Raw genomic sequence first — 21,376 nt, forward strand, 5'->3', positions numbered from 1 at the left:
GTAGAGACCAGGTGAGTTCAAAAGTGGAAGATCATGTGAAAGGCAGGCAAAGCTGGGGGGGCAGACCCCCTGGAAAGGTTCTTGGAAGGGCTGGGCTGCACAAACCTGTCATAGTTCTTGGACTTTTTCACTTAGGGTTAGATTTGCCACCTGAAATTCTAACTAGAGATGCATTTGGGTTAGGGCCTCTCTTTAAAATCTCCAGAATTCCAGAATATGTCGTAGTGAAACAGTCATCACCAGAGACAACCGAGATGAGCATCAGGAAGGGAATTTAAAGATGTGCATATGTTCCATTAGCAGTGTCTCACTTTTGTTATTCTCAGGCTTCAAAGAGAGAGAGGGAAGAGTGCAAAAGGCCATCCAATTTACATTTTTCACTATGATTATTAGAAGCGAGAAAGAGATTCTCTGCCTCTTCCTAAAGTATCGTATGACAAACATTTGTTCTCAAGACTCAGAACTAAAGCTGGCAGTACTCAATCTAAAAGTCTATTAAAAAACTGGGTTTCTGGGCTAACCTAGGAATCTAACCATCACTGATAATATTTCAATAGGAAAACCTGGGAACCAAACTACCAAATACATTTCTAGGAAAAAAAAGTGTTCTGATTTCAGAACTCCCAACTTAGAGAAAAATTTTTTAGTACTAGAGCTTTTTGTCTATGCAAGTAGGATGATTTCATTTCTTAATCTAAATGTTATAATTTTACTAATATTGGTAAAACTATACTAACAGTCCAAGCAACAAAATCAATTTGTTGGCTAATATTTATGACCAAAACAACTGTTATGGACTAAATGTCTGTGTACTCCCCAAATTCATATTTTGAAATCCTAACCCAACCCCCATTGTAACAGTAATAGAAAGTGGGGCCTTTGGGAAGTGATTTAGGTCATTAGGGTGGAGTCCTCATGAATGGGATTAAGTGCCCTTATAAAACAGACCCCAGAGAGCTTTGGATCTCTCTTTCTGCCACATGAAGATATAGCAAGCAGCAGTCTGAAACCCAAAAGACGGCCCTCACCAGACCCCAACCATGTTGACATCCTGATCTCACCGGACTTCCAGCCCCCAGAACTGTGAGAGATAAATTTCTATTGTTGATAAGCCACCTAGTCTACTTTTTTTAGGACAGCCAGAATTAAGACACCAACCACCCAGGTCTTTTCATACAACTTGCCACATTAAATATCCTTCAGTATTTTATACTGAAATGTATGATTTTATGATTATTTCTATTCAACTTCCTTTAGTTAATTTGGGATTATCTTCCAGCATGCTGGTATCTTTTTGAAAGCTAATTGTTATCCTGTGTAGATGACCATTCTTCCTAGCTAGATGTCATCTGAAGAACTGAGAAGCATGTTTTCTACATGGTGCATTTGTTGCTGTTTTCAATGAGTATGATCACAGGATATTCACTGTCTGTTTATCAAATCCTAAGGCTGTCCCGTCCTTTGATTTTCCCAGCTGCTTTCTCCTCTAGCTATTCAATAGGCCTATACATGGTTGTCAGTACAGAAATTAACAAATTTCAAAATATTGTTATTAGCTGCAGTAAGTGGGGCTGGGGTACAGTAATTATTCTTTTTTTCTTAATGTTTCTTTTTACAGTCTTCCCTTAGAAGGGATGAAAAGGAATTGTGTAAATCTCTACATTTTAGCAAGAGCTTTTAACCACTCAAAGTTTTTCCCTAAAATTAACAGGAATTGGCAAGTTTTGTGGATGGCAGCTAGGCAAACAGAGGCAGTGTGAGGAGCCATGTACTGCTGTCTGGTGACCTCTTTGACTGGACAGCTGGCCAGCCTGTTGGGGTGTGGAGGGACTCTGCAACAGCATGAGCCCTGGAACCTCTCTTGTCTCTGCTGCCAATGACAGTCTTGTCCACTCTATGTGTACAGCAGGGAGGGTGACAAAAAGAATCAACAAAAGAAAGAAAATGGCAATGCACTCTCATCGCTCACTGTATTTGGGCTCTGAGGTACTCAAGGTCTCTCCTCCCTGCCATGCCCCACAGGAGACACAGATCATCCCACCCCCATAATGCATGCACACACACCCCCCCAGGCAGTTACTCGAAAAAGTACATGGCAAACACTCGACAGAAAAAAAAGAAAAAGATTTTCCCTATCCTGGATTTCTAAGAGTTTCATCTGGGCCCTGACACTGCTGGCTTACCCTGGCACTCAGCTGGTCAGCACATCTACAGACCAGCCTCTGAAACTGGTTCCAGTTTCTTATAGGAACTCAGATGACTCTAATGTATCAGTCCAGCTAGTCCGGTACTCTGGCCAACCAAGATTCCAAGGTGCATGTGCTGTTAGCTTCTCTGATGTCAGCCTTACGTATCCTGATTTTTCTTCAGACCTAATTTTGACTTGCTTACTCATAAATTTGTCATTCTCTACTTGACACCCATTTTCATTTCCTGTCTGCATCATCCCTGGACTGAAAAGATCACTGCTTTGTAAGACAGTTATTCTTCACTACTGAAAGATTCAAACATTCAGAGCAACCAGCCTTTCGGGAATATTTCACCCAGCCGTCCTCAGACTTTGGTGAGACCTTAAAATGCCCTTCATGGGCCACATATACCTGTGGTAGAAGGACCCAATAATTTGCATCTTTAACGAGCACCCCAGGAGGTTCTGATGTAGTTGATATTGGGACCACACTTTCAAAAATGCCCACGTAAAGGGTAGAACCAAGACAGTGACTTTGAAATTCAGAGATGCAGGTGTCCCTCCTACTCTGGATAGATTCTACTGCATGGTTCTGACAGCTGAGCTGAGTCTTCAGGGCACTCTGGCTCTGTGTCTGTGCCACACGCAAAGCAGCCTCACCTTGTCCCTTGCTCCCCATGGGGCCTATCTTTCAACTCTTCAGATGACACCTGACCCTTTCACTGGGAAGCAGGAAAAGGTGTCTCCTGGTTCTAAAACTGCCCACCCTCTGGCCACATCCTCCAGATCCTCTTTTGCATCAGGTGTTCCAAGCAACTTCTGGTTCCCAATCTGACACTTGTAGCCAACCTTCTTCAGATGTGAGAGGTTTTCATGGCTCCACTAATTGATATGCAGAGAGTTCAATGTCCAGTTCTGGGTGTACAAGACTACATACTTTACTGGGTACAAACAAATATAACCTGGTCTGCTGGGATGAATCACCCTGGGAGAGGCCTTTCACTGTGCCCCACCTATATACAACTACAAGATCTTTCTGTTCCTATTCAGGCATGAAGTCAATTCCACATGTGCTCATTTCACAAACCGTCTCAATCCTTAGTTTATGGGAATGTTTGTAGCAAAAATTTTAGAAACTGGCTGCTTTGGTAAACCCAATGACCTCATTCTAGGCAGAAAAAGTGAAGCCCCTTTAGGTGCATTCCTGATACACAGCACTACCAGGCACCGACAAATTCTTGCTAAAATAATGGCTGGTAAGTATAGCTTACTTCACACACTGCATATGTTTCTGAAAAATCTGAGTTGAACAAATCCGTGTGTTAAATGAAGTAAGGAAACAGGATCTTTAAAGAGAATAAAATTAGCAAATATTGCACCCCCCAAATATGCATGAAATATATAAACACTACACTACAAAGAAACAGAGGTTCTAGTACTCAAAGATATTAAACAATGTAGTTGGTAATGAGAAACATACTCAAACAAAAGGTCAAAGAACTCAGCAATTAAACAGCAATTATATGCAATGAAGAATCTTTTTAAAAGAGAAATGACTAACTTAGCTATTAAAAAAATTAATGCCGTCTGAGATGTGTCCTCTGTATTCCAGGAAAAAGAAAAAGGGAGAAAAGTTTACAAAAAAGAGTAATGGTTGAGAATAACAAAAGTGAGGCGCCTCTAGTAGAACATAAGCACATCTTTAAATTCTTGCATGAGATTCAAGAACTTAAGGTTTAATACTGCTCCACATTCTAACAGAGCTATAGCTCTAAAATAGCTTTCACAAGAAATTACAAACGGGTAAGAATCTCTACTGCAATGAATGGCTTATCTATGAACTACAGGAACTCACCCCCATTCCCCAGAGGTAACCTGACACCTTAATGGGTAGCGGTGCAACTCAGCCTCTGCTCAATACAAAGGGCATTATTGCCCTCCAGCTCCACGCCCCCCCAACTGAGGTGGGATGGATGGAAAACCATCACATCAGAATGCTGTTCTAATGTAATACACAGCAGACACTGAAGAAAAGGGAGATCACAGAGATTATCACCCTGGAAAAGCCAGACCTTGAATTGCAAACTTAAAGAAGAGAGAGATATGAATTTAAATATGGGAGGATAGTGTCCGGTGGCCATTTGTGATATCATAACAAAAGTTTGGAGGAGAGAGGCAGGAAAAACAGACTTCAGGAAGCAAGGAAGGAACTTTTAGCTGGAATGGCAGATGGACTTGGGCAAAGCAGAAGAGGGGCGGGGGCAAGTACTCAAGGTCCTTGAAAGTTATGATTGGAAGTGGACGCTTCTATAGCTATTTACATGTTTAAGCTATTTCTGTAAATAACTATCTTCCATCCTGCAAGTTAAGAACAATAACAAAATAACATTTTATATTTTACATTATATACAACAGTATATACTGGTATTATATACCAGTATAACGCTTGTGTTATGAAAGCTAATGTGACCACAAGCAAGTCATGAAGTATTTTCGCTTCATTTTGGGCCCAGTTGATGAGCTTTGCCTAAACTGAATGATGTCTGGTATCCAATTAATATGGGCTTAATTGTGTCCCACAAACAAGAGAGATTGGAGTCCTAATCCTCAGTACCTTGGAATGTGATCTTATTTGGAGTTTTTACAGAGGTAATCAAGTTATAAAATTTGGACACAGAAACAGATAGACAGGGAGAATGTCATGTGAAGATTGGAGTTATGTTGCCACAAGCCAAGGAACCACCAGAAGCTCTTGAGATACCTGGGACAATCTATCCCTAGTACCTTCAGAGGGAACATGGCCCTACCAACACCTTGATCTCGGAGTGCTAGCCTTCAGAACTGTGTGAAAATAAATGTTGTTTAAGAAACTCAGTTTGTGGAGCTTTGTTATAGCAGCCATACCAAACTGATACACGCAGGTGCTTCAGTAGTTTGCTTGAACCAAGTTGTTCTAATAACTAGTAGAACACAAATTTTGCCAAAACATACATTTTTTTTTAAGAAGAAAATTAAAATTTTGCTCCCAGGATACTACTTCTGTTTTATCATGGCTCTCTGTTTCACCACTTCGGAAATATGGCCAAGTCTTAGGAATTCAAAATAAAAATAACCAAGGTAGCATTGATTATACAGACACATGAAGGATGTCACCCCAAACAGAATGAAACAAAATAACTATCTAGTCAAGATTGAGCCTTTAATCCAAAATCTTTTTACCAAAGCTATGAATCAGGCCTAACTACTTGGTTTTACTCATGTATATCTACACTGAGGGTGCTAATACGTACCATAATTACACGGTTTGAGGTTCATTTTCTTTCAATTCCTTCTGTGCACCTTTTGGTATGAGTCAACAAACAAAAAAGGATCCTATAGATCAGGGGCAGCAAACTATGCACATAAAGTTTTACTAAAGCACAGCCATGCCCATTTGCTTATGTATTATCTATAACTGCTTTCAAGCAATAAGGCAGTGCTGAGAAATTGTGACAGAGACCTTAAGGCCTACGAAGCCTAAAATATTTACTAGCTGGCCCTTCACAGAACATTTGCCGGGCCCAGTTATGGATAGTCTCTGAAATGTATGAGCAATTCCTATGTAAACTGTTATCGACTGCTTCCCTTGACTGTCAGTTACCCCAACTCCATGAGTACTATTTTCCAATCCTACTTCATACATTTGATTAGAGAACAATGAAAAGAGAAGGACTCTTAGAATTTGAGGTATCTTTTTTGCTTGAATTCCTTTTAATGCTCTCTAGTTTTTCTACATCTCTTTAAAGAACTAAAACTCAATTTAGCAATGAATTGATGTCAAGAACATGGAAGATATACTTCCTTTTCTTCTCTACTCTACTTCAGTACCCTAACAAGCAGCTTAATACAGTCAATTAAAGGGTAGGTTAACTATAAGGTGATAACCAACACAAAACAGCCAATTGAGAATCTTGTTGCTATCCTGGAATCAAATCAAATGCACCTAAATTCAGGTCAATTAGAGCACAACAGCTGCAAGAGAGACATGTTCTTACTATGCATTTCTTAAATATTTGAACCTCTTATACCATTAATTTCTACCTTACATAGTTATTTATATACCTGTTCCACAGCTCCTATTAGACTGTAAAATTGGGAACCAGATCATTAATTTGTTATTCCCTTCAGGACCTAACACAGTGCTTAGCCCATAATGGGCACTAAAATATTGACCGGGTGAATGATAATCCAAGCTGGATTTGTTTGAAAAGGTCTAAACTTCACTGGCAGTCAAGACATAGGTTTTTAGTCCTGGCTTTGTTAGAAATAAGCTATTCGATGTTGAAACATCCTAACCTCTAAAATGAGTATTATGAAAAGTTGATCTCTTTAGGTCCTTTTGGCACTAACACATTATGCTTCTTTTGTGATACTGTGATATAATGAACTTTCCTTCAGACCACTTCATCCAAAACAGTAGTATTAAACTAAAACACTAGTATTATATCATAGGATTCATTCAGCGTAAAATTTCATGTTTTTAGACACCAGAAATAATTGGTGAGGGTCTCCAACAGACACCCACCCACTTTTCTTTAGACTAGGTGCGACACTATGATATGTATATTTGGGGTTTCATCTGTGGTTCCTAGCTTGTTCTAACTTTCCCCTGCCTTTCTGTCCAGGGGGCTGGCCATAAAGAAATTCTCTGACCTACCTTACTTGATTGTAGGTCATAAGACCCCCATTCCAGAAGGGATCCTGCCCTACCCGGGTGGGGTGGGGGACTGAATGCTGTACAGGAAGGTCAAGAAGAATGTGAACTGACTGGCATGTTACGTTTCCCCACCTAGTCTGTTAGTGTTAGCTCATACCCTTTTTTGCCCAATCACATTGCTACACAGTTGTCCATGCTTTAATCATGTCTATGTGATGAATCTTCCGTAAAAACCCAACAGCACAGGGTTCAGGGAGCTTCTGGATAGCTGAACAGGTGCAGGTTCCTGGTGGGTGGCACACCCAGGGAGGGCATGAAAGCTCCACACCCATCCCCCACACCTCTCCCTATGCATCTCTTCATCTGCATCCTTTGTAATATTCTTTATAATAAACCACTAAATGTAAGCACATATTTCTCTGAGTTCTGTGAGCCATTCAAGCAAACTAATTGAACCCAAAGAAGGGTTGTAGGAACCCTAATTTAAAGCTGGTTGGTCAAAAGTTCCAGAGGCCTGGACATGCGAGTGGCATCTGAAGTGGGAGGCAGTCTTGGGGACTGAGCCCTTACCTAGTGCAATCTGACGCTATCTCCAGGTAGACAGTGTTGGAATTGAACTAGGGGATACCCCACTGGTGTCCGCTGAGTTTGCCTGGCTGGCTTGTCAGTGGGGAGAAATCCCCACACATATGGTAACAGAAGTTGGTCTTCTGTATTGATGATTGTGCTGTGAGAGCAGAGGAAAGACACTGTGTTTTCCTTCAGTGGGAAACTAAGAACCTTAAAATAGGTAAAAAGGAAAATGCTATAAGTGAACAATTGGTGACTGAAATATCTCAATTATAACAAAGGGCACTGAAGTGGCCATTCAAGTTTTTCAAGAACACACAGCAGTATGTTCCAGATGAGCGTTCAGCACTGGAAGGTTGTAAAGTCTTAACTGTGGTTTCTTCTATACAGGAACTTGCACCTAGAAACCACAGAGTAAATTTTGCACGCTGTAATAAGTCAGGCAGGAAGGAGCTGAAACATGCAAATTAGTTTACCCATAGCCAATTATATGAAAAAGGAAAAAAAAAAAAAAAGAAACAAATTAGGATGTGTGGGTTTTCCAGATCATTGATGATTTAAACTAGATTGATTTCTTAAGTCACTTGATTTCATAAATACTTTAAGAAGCAATAAAACAGGTGGGAAAATGGACCTTAAGTGAAGAGAAATTAAAGGCGAAAAAGAAATGAGAGGTGGTAAATATTAGTTTATTTTGTCTGAAGATAACATGCAACATACCATTGCTAAATGCCTATTCTGCTCAGAGAATAATAATTTTAAAAAAAACCCAAAACAAAAAACAAACCTTACATGAAAACAATTCTGAAGCCCTACCAATGATTTTTAAAAAGAGATAAACTCTTTAAAGCTCCTTAGAAAAACAGTGCAAGGGTATACCATATTTGGAAAAGCACAGACCTTGAAAATAGGATGGTGCAGCACTAGGAGTCAGAAGACCTAGGCTTTTCAAGCTGTGAGAATTTGGACAAGTCACCCAATTTCTCTAGACTTTAATTCCTTATGGGCAAATTAAAGGTTTTGGACAGATAATCTCTAAGGCCTCTTCGAACTCTAAAATGCAAAAGGTTCCTTTAAATAAGTGTTCCCCAAATTGTTCCAAGAATACAGTTAGTAAATAATCTAGGATTAAGTGGTTCCATGATCAAATAATTCTGGGAAAACAATGAAATACATAAAGCTGTACAAATGTCTTTACCACAGGACTTTTGAGGGACTTTTTTCTGCTAATTTATACTGTTACTCTCCTAGACAATACCATATAGTATGTAATGCTTCCCAAGTTTCTTTGAACACTGAATATTTTAATTCCTGGAAAACTTTCAACATTTAATAATAGAACCACAGTACCTTAGTGAACACAATTTGGAAAAAGCAGCTTTAAACAATAAACTTCATGAATTTAAAATCAGATGCTGAAAGCAGCAAAATGCTCACATAATAGTTTAGGGCATCCATTTCAGAAACCTTAGTAACATATCTATAGTGTTTACATGTCACAAAGCACTTTATCTTACATTAACTCATTTGACCCTTAACTCTGGGAAGTCAAAGACAGATGAAAGAATCACTTTCATTTTCCCAGTGAGAACTGAGTTTCTCTTTTAGCTCTTTTTCATCACAAAGTATTTTCTGCTAATGAATAGAATGATCACAATCTTCTTCCACTAATATAATTACAGGCTTTCCTTGACCCATCCTTTAAGATCCTCTTTTGTGCAAACTGACCTGTTAGGAAACATCCCAAAGAAGCAGGGAAGCAGCTGGAGTACTTGTGCCAGGAGTGAGTCAAGAGCTGTCACATATGTAACTTCATCTCATCATCTCAATAACATTAAGTAACTATTACCCCTAGTTTTGCTACTGAGGAAATTAAGACCCAGAAAGTTTAAGAAATGTGTTCACAGTTTTAGAACTAATAAGTGATGAAGTTGGGATCCACACCCATGTCCACCTTTTTTTCTTTAAAAGCAACTTAGGATGTTTTGAAATGGTTCGACAGTGTTTTTCTAAATTTAAGTTTGGCTTGTGGGTTCGGCTAAAAAAATTAATATTTTATTTTGGTTTGTGGTTCATAGTTGGTTGAAATATGATTTGATTTACACAAATATTACAACAGTAGTTATACGGAGGTATAATTTATACAAGAGCTGCATCCTAATAATTACAACCACCTGAGCCCTTACTAGTTGCCAGACAGACACATACATATTATCTCATTTAATCCTCCCAACAACTCCACAAGGCAAGGATCCTGGAACTACTCTACCTTCAAGATTCTGACCTCGTAATTTCTTGACTGATGCAGCCTCTTTTATGTTTCACCTCTTTCTCAGGGACCTTTGTTTTTATCCTATCAGGACTTCCATGCCCCTCCCTACTCTGAAAGTTTACTATCTCTCTGATTTCACCTGTCTCCTTAGCCTTTACATCTTAACAATGCCAAACACTATCCTGATCCTTCTCCCATTTACTGGTGAGGAAGATGGCAGGGCTCTCACTACAGCTTATCATCCTTCTTCTTATCTGTGTTTGAATGCTCACCAAATTCCCAAGAGCAATTATTCCAAATCTTTTGTCATACTCCTTAAGCCTAGAATCTCATGTTTTGGCTTTTAAAAAAAATCTTGAACAGATGGGCCTAGCCTCCTTACTGAAATGTAAGCATTTAAAAGGTTGAGCGTCACTGGTCTTCTCACTCCTCACCTTCTGAGCATAACCATCTTCCTTCCATATCGCTGATGGGAAACTCTCTAAGGAGATCCCTTTACTTTAAGACTAACCCCGCCTATTTCCAACTATTCCCTCCTTTTTCTGGTTGCTTGCTCCACCTATAACCACAGTGGGATGCTAAAATAATCTCCTCTCTAGGCTGTCACTCTTGAGAATTTCCAAAGGGACTGTCTTTCCTTTTGACATATGATTTCCTTAAAGACACACCCTCTTCACTCATTCACACTTTAAATCCTTTGGAATGTGCTTTCTACCACCCCTCCCCACCCCACCCCCCGCCCCACCATACACTTAGTACTCTATTGAAACTTCTGTTCAAAAGCTTACAAAGACCTCCCAATGGATATTTCCAATAGCCTTTTACTAGGCCTTTGTCTTCCTTGACCTCTTGGCCACATTTAACAGAGCTGACCACTTCTCCTTGAAACTCTGTTCTTCCTTGGCTTCTGTAACACTATCTGAATTCTCCCGGTGTTTTGCCATTTCTTTTCCCTACTTTGCCAAAGGCTCATCCTACTCCTTCCCTGGACAGAATCTTTGCTCCCCGAGGTCTGTCACATCTCTTTTCTTAACACACACTCTCTCTGGAGTGCTTTAATCTATTCCCAATGCTCCACCTATTAAGTTTGAGGAGGTTCTGTGCATCTTCCCCAGAGCTCCAGTTCTACATTTCTAACTGCTTTCTAGAAATTTCTGCCTGGGATGAGGAGTGGAGAGAGTAATGTGTGATTCATGAGGCCAAATTAAAATGGCCAAAGTAAATGTATGGTGCCTTTCCCTAGCAACTGTTTTATTGTGGGAGGATGAACACTGTAACCTCTCACCACCCTTCCTGTCCATCTCCCATATTCCTTTGAGGTGGGAGATGTTTTCTATAACCAATGCACTTGTTATAGCACAGATGCTATAAGTGACTGTATAGTTACAGATGAGATATGCTCTGTTTAGCAGTACGGCTAACCTGAGTCACTCACTATTCCCCTAATAAAGCCCATGTTTTCCATCTTCAAATCTTTGCTGTAATGTTCCTTTCCCCTGAAATGTCACCTTCCATGATGTAACCAACAATCCCGTATACTGAGTTACAAATTTTGGCATTTTCAAGTTCTCTTTCTCCCTCCCCTTCCACCTGCAGTTACAAAATCTTTTGGAAGACACAGATCCCTTTGATCAATTGATAAAAGCTATGAACCTCTACCCAGGAAACAGACAATGTATGCATTAGCCAATGTATGCAATGCATACATTGCAGACATCACAACATTACACATACAATTTTAGGGGTTTCATGTAGTCAAATATCTATAAAATTTGGTCACTCCTCCTGTCTACAATTTAACTGCCTTCTTTTGGGTCCTCACCATGTCTCAATTGTTTGATCAGCTAGGAAACTGATTTCCCTGGCCTAATGTACAACAGTATATCCCCTGCAAGCCGCAAGTTTACTTCCTAAAGATTCGTGTCTGTTTCAAAAACCACTTAACTTATGCTACACACTCAATAATTATTTAACTTGATGTTTCTGAGTCTCTGTTAAGCTTTCAGTTAAACAAAAGAACTTATTATCCACGAGAATAGGTAGGGTTGGGTTGATTATAAATGGTCTTCCAAAAAGGTGATTTATAGGCAGTTCTCCAAGGAGAGAGAAAAAGAGATCCTGCCTAAGTACAGAGAAAGGAAATGCTAGGTGATGGGGCAAGAAGGGCAAAAATGGAAGAATCTGAGATAATGTGGAACAGTGAGGCTACATATTTGCTCCCAACCTACACAGCACCCAAACAACAGGACTCATACAGATATTGTAGCAATGCATCAACTAGCACAGTAAGAAGCTAACAAGGTAATACTGCTTTCTTCTCTCTTCTTCAGCCCCTCTTCCCCCTCCCTCCCTTCAGCACTCTCTCCCCCTCCTTTCCCTCTCAAGCCTTGCACCTGCTGCGGGGCACACCTCCAGCTCCCCAGATACTGAACACCCCCTGGGTTACACACTAACAACTGCTTCTACAGTGCTGACATGATCTGTACCTGTCCTTCTTATGGGCATCCTCACTGTTCCCACTACATTACCCTTTAAAAAACTCCAAACTGAAAAGGAAGTTTGCAGTGAAGACAACTGTGCAGATTCATAATATAAGAAATTCAAAGGGTTCCGATACAAGTAGAACAGTCGTGGCTTGTCACATTTAAAATAGAATTAAATGGAGGGGGGGGGCCTGTACACAAAACAATTGTATTTAAGTGCAGCCCTCCATCAGATGAAAACAAAGCTGACTGTGCTAATTCCTCAATATTTAGAATATTTAGAAAGAATAGCTACTCTCCTGAAAAGTAACCTAGAACATAAAATCTCACATATATACCTTCATTTCCCCTTTACTAGCTCATATAAATAAATTTGTGCCTTAAAAATGTTTTTTAAAAAGTACAGATGGCCTGTTTAAAATATGTATACAAATAAGAATATATTAGGTTATTAAATATAAAAAGTATCTGTCAGAAATCAGTGATTTCCAAAAAGGTGGCACAGAAGAAGTTTGCAGAAAGTAAAAATCACAGAAATTCATAAAGAATAGGAAAGGACACCTCAAAACGCAGACATTAGAAACAAGTAGCACCTCCATGCTTCTTGTTGAAATTCTCAAACACGTGAGTTCTTTGGCATTTCTCTACAATTTTCAGACATAGTAAAAATAATACAACTTTCTAGATTTTTTTCACTTTGTCTTTTCTTAATAACCAAAGGATTGTATATACATTGAGGGGGAAAGGGAGACTAGAAGGTTGAAAGAAATTTTTTCAAATCATGAAAAAATAGTCACTCGTGATTCTACCGCCGAGGAAACTACTTGTTAATATTTTGGCATATTTCCTTCCAACTTTTTAAAAAAATAATATACTTTTTAGATTGTATCATATACACAATTAACAAACACAAAATAATCTTCCCTAGTTTACATTACATTGTTTTGAAATTCCATATATTTAAATTAATAAAGGGAAGCCGACATGGATTTCTATTTACTAGGGTACTATTCTACATAACACCTAGTTTCGTTGTTGTTGCTGTCATTTAATAAGTGTTAAATAACAGTTATGTTGATTTATTATTTTAATTCAGAATTTAGTTTCCTCCACTTCATTTTTTCACCTTATCCTAACTCCCTGAAAAGCTTTCATCCTTCCTCACAGTATATCTATTGTAGTTTACCAAGATTTTAGAATGTGTTAAGCAAAGCATTGTGTACAGATGCGAGAGTTTAAAAACAAACGCCCACCAAACACCTACAGATGTCCAAGGACCCAAAAAAAATGTTTATTTTTCTCAGTAATGCAAAGACAACATCTTTGAAAATCAAATATACAAACAAGACAAAGGAAAGAATTCAGGAAATAATCATGCATACTAATAATCAAATCTTTTGTCAGTTTTCAAGCAAATTAAAAGGTAGCAGTTTTTACTGATAAGAGTGATCAGTGTTCTTTTTACCTTCTCCTACCATACATTTGTGTAAAATAAAGAACATAGAATTGAAGGGCTTTCCTTCCTCAAATAGAAGGCAAACTCTGCTACCAAGAACATAATCCATGAATCAGCTGTTTAGGGTTCAACTCTTCTAGTTCTTTTTGATTCTTTAAAAAATATATATATATGGTTGAGAATTTCATTTTCAACTTCCAGGTCCTTACCCTTTTGAGGCTGGCCCGCATTGTAAACATAGTCCATTCTTAGGAGACTGTGTCAAGGTCTCTCAGGACCACACAGAGTCTTCCAGGACCACCTGCTGTTGTTGCCTGCTCTGTGGGGACATTAATAAAAACACCTCAAAAGGATTAACACAACAACCCTGTGAGGTGGGCACTATTATCTTTACTTAGCAGAAACCGAGGCTTAGGGAGGATAAGTGAAAAAGCATGCAAATGGTAGAGCCAGAACTTAAGCCAGGGTCTTTCAATTAATTGCAGGAGGAAACATTGGCCAAACGGCTAAGGAAGGTAAAATGTGAAAACTGCATTAATATCAGACCTTAAGGAATATGCTAAGAGGCAAAATTTTAAGTGGAAAAAGTAGGAATGGTATGATTTACAATCATGAATTTTTTTATAACTAGTTCTCAAAAGTAAATTGGGTTTTCCCTAGACAGGATTGCTGGATTTAGCAAATAAAAATATACAGCACAACAAAATATTTGGGACAACTTATACTAAAAAATTATTCATTGTTTATCTAAAATTCAAATTAAACTCGGTGTCCACTATATTATCTGACAACTATCGAGTAAAAGCTTTTATGAAACAAACAAAAAACACTAATAAATTACAGAGCTACAATTCCCAAAGCTGAAATCTGGGACACTCTGTGTGCCACATGTCTTTGGGAGGCCAAGAAAAAGGAAGTGTAGTGAGGCTACTGCTGTTTCTTGACTGAGCTTCCTTCTCTTTTTCCTAGTGGCAGGCACAGCCCTTGACGATGCCAGAGACCTAGCTTTCATCAACTAAGCCATTTAATTTCACTCCATCAAAATTCCAGACCCTCTCTACTTTATATGGATGTTGTGCAGATTAAATATAACTGAGGTTGGGAGGGGATATCATAGATATCCTTAAAATTTTTATTTATTGGCTGAGTGCTTTAGAAATATATTCTCAGAAACTTGGAAAGACAGACCCCCTCCCCACTGCCCCCCACCATTAAGAAATGGCTCAAAAATAAAAGTATTACCAATGCATGGTAAGCCAGTTGACAGTAGTCACTAAAAGGAAGGAAAAAGCAAAAACTAGAAATGTGTTCAAAATCTGAACTACGGAAAATTTAGTGAGATGCCGAAAGTGGTAATTAGCAGAAAAAGTGGGCCATCACTGATAAAGAATTCTATACTTTTCAAATGGTTATGAATAGATATTTAAAATATACTCACCTTGACTCAAATAGTATTGAATCACAATACACTGAGATAATACAAGAATGAAACAAGACCTTACTTATACATAATAATTTAATTTTCTGCTACTTCCCTTTACACCTCCAGTCTCCGTGTCTATGTTTACCTTCTTTTAAAAAACAACAAATTGGGAATAGCTCAGATGGTGTTCATTTAAACATCTTCTATGCACAACTTTAATCTTCAAACTTTAACAAAACCCAATCTACTAAACACAAATTGCCGCGAACAGAAACTGCTTGAAGAGGATTAATCAACAGCTTTGTATATCATCCTCTAAACAAGGCCAAACACTGAATCACTGTTGAATTCCTCACGTGCAGCTACACCCAGTTAATCTTCAAGAAAGAAGCAAACTATGTAAATCTCCTTAAACTGGGAAGCTAAGTACTTTTTTTTTTTGATGAATACTTCACTCATCAAAAGTTGGCAATATTTAACAAGTACAACTATTAGAAGATAAGTCCATTTGTAAAGAAAAAGAAATACACACACACACACACACACACACACACACGAAAATTCTTGCATTCACTCCCCTACCTCCAAAACCCCATTGTAAATCAGTAGGACAACATACTATTTAGCAAAAAGGGCCAAGCCACAATTTGCAAAAACTAAAGTAAATGGCATAACTGAGCTAACTACCTCAAGAAAGCAGTCCAAAATGGAAGGAAACATGAAGACAGAAGTAGCTAATAAAAGAATTCAAGAAACACAATACAAAGGAAAAATGGAAACAAGTTTTCTATATTTAAAAGCTTTTAAGTATAAAGCACTTTTTTTCTTTCAAAACACACTAATACTTTCACTACTATGAAAGTCCTGATAAATGGTTTCATTCTGGGTATGGGGGTGCTGTCTTCTTCATATAATTAGACCAGATTTACTTTACAAATATACAACTCAAAGTCCCAGTCACAGTAATAGGATGCACACATTTCTCCACCGAGACTTTAAGCAACGATCTTTATCTAGATACTGCCTACTGGATTATCACTCTACTCAAAAGCTTCTCACTTTGACCTGAGCTGAGCAGGTATATTTCTAACATGTTCACAGTCCTGTGATGCAGGAAAATCCTGTTTATTCCAGATGACTCTGGAGATCTGTGCTCCCTGATGCCATGGCTATCCTGCGTGGGGGCAGGAAGAGGATGAGCACCACCCTCCTCTCCTTTAACTGACTCTGGCTGACTCCTATACACGTAAAATGTAAAAAGTTTTAAGGACTGTCCAATCATTCAGTAAAGCAATATTTTGACATCAGTGCGGCTTCCAAACATCACGAACTCAACATTCATAACATTCATTTACTTTGCCCTTCGCCTCCTATCTCACAACCTCCACTACCTCCCCTACTGCCACCAAAAAAAAAAAAAAAAAAAAAAAAAGGTGGAAGGAATCCCTAAACTAGGCTTCTAAGACTGGAAGAGAGCAGTGGGCAATGATGTGGATAAGCTCTATTTCTATTGAGATGTACATGTAAGCAGGCAGTTGTAGTGTGGTGGTTTTAATTGGCCCCATTGTAGGGTTTAAATCTTGGCTCTGTGCTTTGGACAAGTTATTTAATCTATGCCTCAGTGTTCTTAACTGTAAGATGGAGATATTAATTTACCTGCCTCATATGACTGTCAAGAGGACTAAATGAGTTAATCCACCAAAAGCATTTAGAATAGCAACCAGCAGGTAGTAAGGTACTCAATGACTATTAGCTACTGCTAACATGTATGCATAACACAAGTGTAATGCTGACCCATTATATTTTTTTCCAAAGGTGATTTTTAAGTATTCCTTACATTCAATCTTTTCCTCAGGCAGATTATGTGAAATCAGCTCTAACAGCTGATTAAGTATTTCTAGATTAAAATCAAATGGCATAATACACCTAACATTTGCCAATTCTTTCATCAAAATGAACAACCAATATGAACCGAGAGATGCAAGCTTAACATCACAAAATCTTATAAAATGCATTCATTAGACTTCCCGTTTAGGCTAAGCCAGGATGAGATCACAAAGTCACTCATGGTAACCAGGTTCCAGCGCTGGAAGTGTGCTTTCCCAGTGAATGGCTAGATATTAACAAAAGAAACCTTTGACTCAAATACCACTGGTACCCGGGGTCTTGTGTCTGTATAATGCCTACACATTCATTTCTTTCTTTGCCTATAGAAAAAAGAAAGTCTGTTTGTTTTTCTGATTCAGTCAGCCCTTTTAGTCTTTCAATCTAAGAAGAGCCTTGTGAAAAGAAGAGCATCTTATCAGCGTGCTCCAGACCAGCAGGCTGTCCCCCCTCCATACACAAAACCTCCAGCCCCTCACAGCAAAAGGCCTCGCCCTCAGAGCTTTTCCCCGCATTTCAGAGCTAACACCCCGCCGGGTTTTGACAACAAATAAATGAATACACAAGGCCCTAACATAATTAGCCATCTTTTCAGGTAGAGTGTGGTGGGTGGGGGAGGAGGGGTTGAGAGAAGAATATTTATTATAAATTGGCTTCATTTATGAAGTTGATGTAAGTGTGCTGGATCCGAGGGCATTTATTTTCACAGAAGCCACATGAAGTGAGTTTAGAGATGCTGCTTCTGGATCTTGACAATTTTAGCATATACTTCAGCCAAGCCACAAATGCAGATTTTATTTTTTTAATTAAAGGAAGGAACTTCTTGACCCATGTAAAAGTTCCATTTACTTCGACATCAAGGGCACAGAAACCATAATGAGTTTTCTGTCTTTTTAAGGGAATTTAACATGTAGAAGAACTAAAGTCCAGAAAGCAAAAAACATTACTTTTTGACATTGCCAAAATACTTGCAGATACTCGTATACTTATGCTAGGACATACCAAAAAAAAAGAAAAGAAAAGAAAAGAAAAAAAAAAGAAAAGAAAAGAAAAGAAAAAAAAAGAAAAAGAAAAGAAAAGAAAAAGAAAAGAAAAAAGACTTTGAGAACAACAAGAACTAAACATGATCAATAATCCTGTGAATGCCTATAGGAAAGCCACCAGGCATCACTGTCATCGATCATGATCTTAATAGAGCCACAGGCTCCATGGAAGGATACAGTTCGCTTATATCATTATTGGGGTAATAACTTAATTGATTTGTCTCAGTGGCTAAGGACGTAGACAAGAGATTTATTATGGAGGAAAAATATCTGCAATCGTGTTTTTGTTTTCTCAGCAAGCATCTTGCCACTGACCTCTAAATCAGTTTAACCTTTTCTAAACAGACCTACACATTTTTTACATAATTTAAAGCTAGGTTTTGTTATTGCTGCTGATGAAAGGCTCTGTGAGATTTATCACAACATGGCTTCAGTAACCTCCTTTTAAAAACAAAGATGAAAAACAAAACAAAAGGCTGCAACTATAAGCTCCCAGCTCCATCCTTTTCCCGGCAGGGGATTTTGATCTAACCACTGAAGTGCCTTTGGAGTTCAATCTGTTAAAAAATGTATGAAACGGTATTAAAATAGGAAAAGGCATGTGTATGACTCAGGCTTATCCAAGTATCTCTGCAACTAGGATGTCACAGGATTTCCCTGTGCTTCTGAAAACTGAAAACCTTGAGAAAGTGACAGTAGCTAAGTTCCTTTTTCTTTCTCAGCGCGCGAACGAACACACACACACACACACACACACACACACACACACACACACACACACACACACACACACACACACACACACACACACACACACACACACACACACACACACACACACACACACACACGAGAGTCTTCCGGGTTTCCTACGAATCAGACAGGTTCTTTGGGGTTCCAAGTGAAGATCGCAAACCAATGCTACGAATTATTACCGTCCATCTCTACACACAAAGGTTTCAGGAAAAAGCCAAACTTGTTGCAGCGCTGGGCGAAGCCCCCGGCCGGGCGCGCTTCTGCTCTCGCCGCCTCTCCGCCCTTCCCCTTCCTCTTCCTCCACGTCCCACCCGGCCCGGCCGGCGGGGGCGAGGGCATCCCCCCTGCTAAGGTCACCGGCCCGAGCCGTCCTCGCGGGCCGCCTCCTTCGGAAACAAGGTCACCGCCCAGCCCGGTCCCCCCGAGGAGGAGCGGAGCCCAGCCAGCGCTGCTGCCCTTTGTAAAGCGGGGCTGGCCGGCCTCCGCGCGGCATCCCGGCCGCCGCCTCACCTGCTTGCGATAGGGCGTCCTGCAGTTGCTGCTGCCCCCGGGGTTGCCGCTGCTGCTGGGGAAGATCATCGCGGCGGGCGGCGGGCGGCGGGCGCGGGGCAGCCTCGCCGCGAGGGGGAGGGTGCAGGGAGGGGGCCGGCCGGGCCCGGGGCCGCGGCCGCTCGGGGAACTCCCTCTCGCCGCGCGGCGGCGGCCGGCGGGGGCTGCAGCTCTGGGTTGACTTCCCGTCCGCCCTAAACCTCCGCACTCGCCTAAAAGTGCGGCGCGGCGGCGGGCGACACTCGAGCAGCTTGGGCGGCCGCCGCCCTGCGTGCCATGGACGGGAGTTCGCGCGCGGAGCTGGCGGCGCCGCCGACTCTCCCGGCGGCAGCGGAGGAGCAGCGCCGCCGCGTCCCCACCTACCGCGGCCTCAACCACCGCCCCGAGAGCGCGCCGGCCGGGGGCGGGGAGGCGGCCGCGCACCGCCTTGCGCCGCGCCCAGGCCCACCCGCGCCTCCCCGCCCGCCCGCTGGGTGCGGCCCCCGTTGCCCCGCCGGCCGGCGAGCCCCCGCGCTCTTCCTTCGAGGCTCGGGGCCGGGGCTGGGACCGCGCGGCCCGGGGAGCCGCCGGCGCCCCCACTCTGTTGCAATGGTTGGGTCTGGCTCCCCGCGTGCCGCACATTCCTTGGAGTAGCCAACCCCCCCTCCTCCGTCCTTTTCCCCCCTCGGTTCTTTGCCTAAGCACCAGCGGCAGCTTTGCACCCCAGCTCGAAGCCCCTTTTAAGGGCATCGCTTCGGGGATCACTGTGGCACCTGGGTAGGAAGCGAAATGGCCCCAGGTCTTCTCTCTCTCCTTTCATCTTCCAAATTATCCTCCCCCTTCCCCCCAAAAAGGTGCGGACAATCACTCCTACTTCATTTCCAGCCTTCCATCAGACCTCTGGAAATCTCCGTTCCCCCAATTCACACGCGAAAATTTTAGCAGAGGAGACAAGTCTCCACTCCCCTGCCCTCACTAAAATACGCACTATAAAGTTTTGTATTTCATTCCTATGCCAGAGTTTACAAGCGTTCCTTAAAGATGACAATATCAAGTAGATAGCGAAAATCATTTAAGACTATCAGATTGTAACTGATAACTGGAATACTATAATCCTTCCTTATGTTAATTATTAAATGAGACACAAATGTGTTCTCTTCAAGGGCCACAAAAAGTCAGCAAAAAAAAAAAAAAAAAGGGGGGGGGGACAAAGGGAGAAGATAATTCCTTTGTTTCGCATGTGGAAATGATCTAAGGCTGCTCCTCAAGCTGCCTCTTTTCTCGACCATCTTTCCATGGGTGTATCAAGCCCCTAACCTGCGCAATGCAGAAGGCCTATATGGCAAGTCCGACAAGTAGAGCCCAACACCTCTTGATAGGGCACTGGGATAGGCTTGCCATCTTTTAAGTTGGCCTGTTCCACGGTGAATATTACAGAGTATTATCACCACGGTAAATATTACAGAGCTCTTCCTTGGCCTCCGGATTCTTAACACCTTCCTGGAAAGGCCCATCTGCTAGGATAATGAAAAATCCTAACTTGTCTAAGAGGTGAGGACTCAACTTCTGGCTGCCATAAGGAAAGCAAAGTGTTCCCTATGGAAATCGAGTTTCTAGCAAAGCTGTGGCCATATAAAGACTTTTCTAGCAGTAAGGAATTGAAAAATATCCATACCAGACCCAGAGAGCCTCTTCCATATTCCGTACTTCCAGGGAGAGCAACATTTTCCAGCAAAAGTGATGAGAATTAGCAAGTCTCACCTACTGAAAACTACCATATACACAAAATACACATATAATTCCTAATTCTTTTCATTAAAAAAAAAAAAAAAAAAAGCAAAGGAGCATAGTCTGGGCACAGTACTAGGTGCACAATGGGCAAGCAAGAACTTGTTAGGTAAAATTCACAGGAAAATATCTATCCTTTAAAGTGATTAAATATCAAACAGTGCAACTTGCATTCAGTTGTGTGTTAGTATATAAGCTAGAGCAATTTTCTGCTACTCCATGCATTTAGAATTGTTTTGGCTGCCCTTTTGCTGTGTCCTCTGCCAGGACCCTTTACTGTAACTTACCA

At 40.7% G+C, this 21,376-nt stretch overlaps 1 protein-coding gene across 5 annotated transcripts in view; it reads right to left on the minus strand.

Annotated features, from left to right (window-relative positions):
* The window catches only part of RBMS1 (RNA binding motif single stranded interacting protein 1), a 204,728-nt gene that overhangs the window by 104,374 nt on the left and 78,978 nt on the right, over window positions 1-21,376 (minus strand). Inside the window, exon 1 of one of the 5 annotated variants that reach the window (XM_063091947.1) lies at window positions 19,282-19,638. The exons of the other annotated variants lie outside the window; for them this stretch is intronic. Within the exon in view, the coding sequence (XP_062948017.1) occupies window positions 19,282-19,350 (69 nt within the window). The 5' untranslated portion in view covers window positions 19,351-19,638. Of the gene's footprint in view, window positions 1-19,281; window positions 19,639-21,376 lie in introns of those variants that run through there. 5 annotated transcript variants of the gene reach the window in all.

Source organism: Cynocephalus volans, chromosome 1 (assembly GCF_027409185.1).
Source record: "Cynocephalus volans isolate mCynVol1 chromosome 1, mCynVol1.pri, whole genome shotgun sequence".
In the NCBI taxonomy this organism is placed as follows: domain Eukaryota; kingdom Metazoa; phylum Chordata; class Mammalia; order Dermoptera; family Cynocephalidae; genus Cynocephalus; species Cynocephalus volans.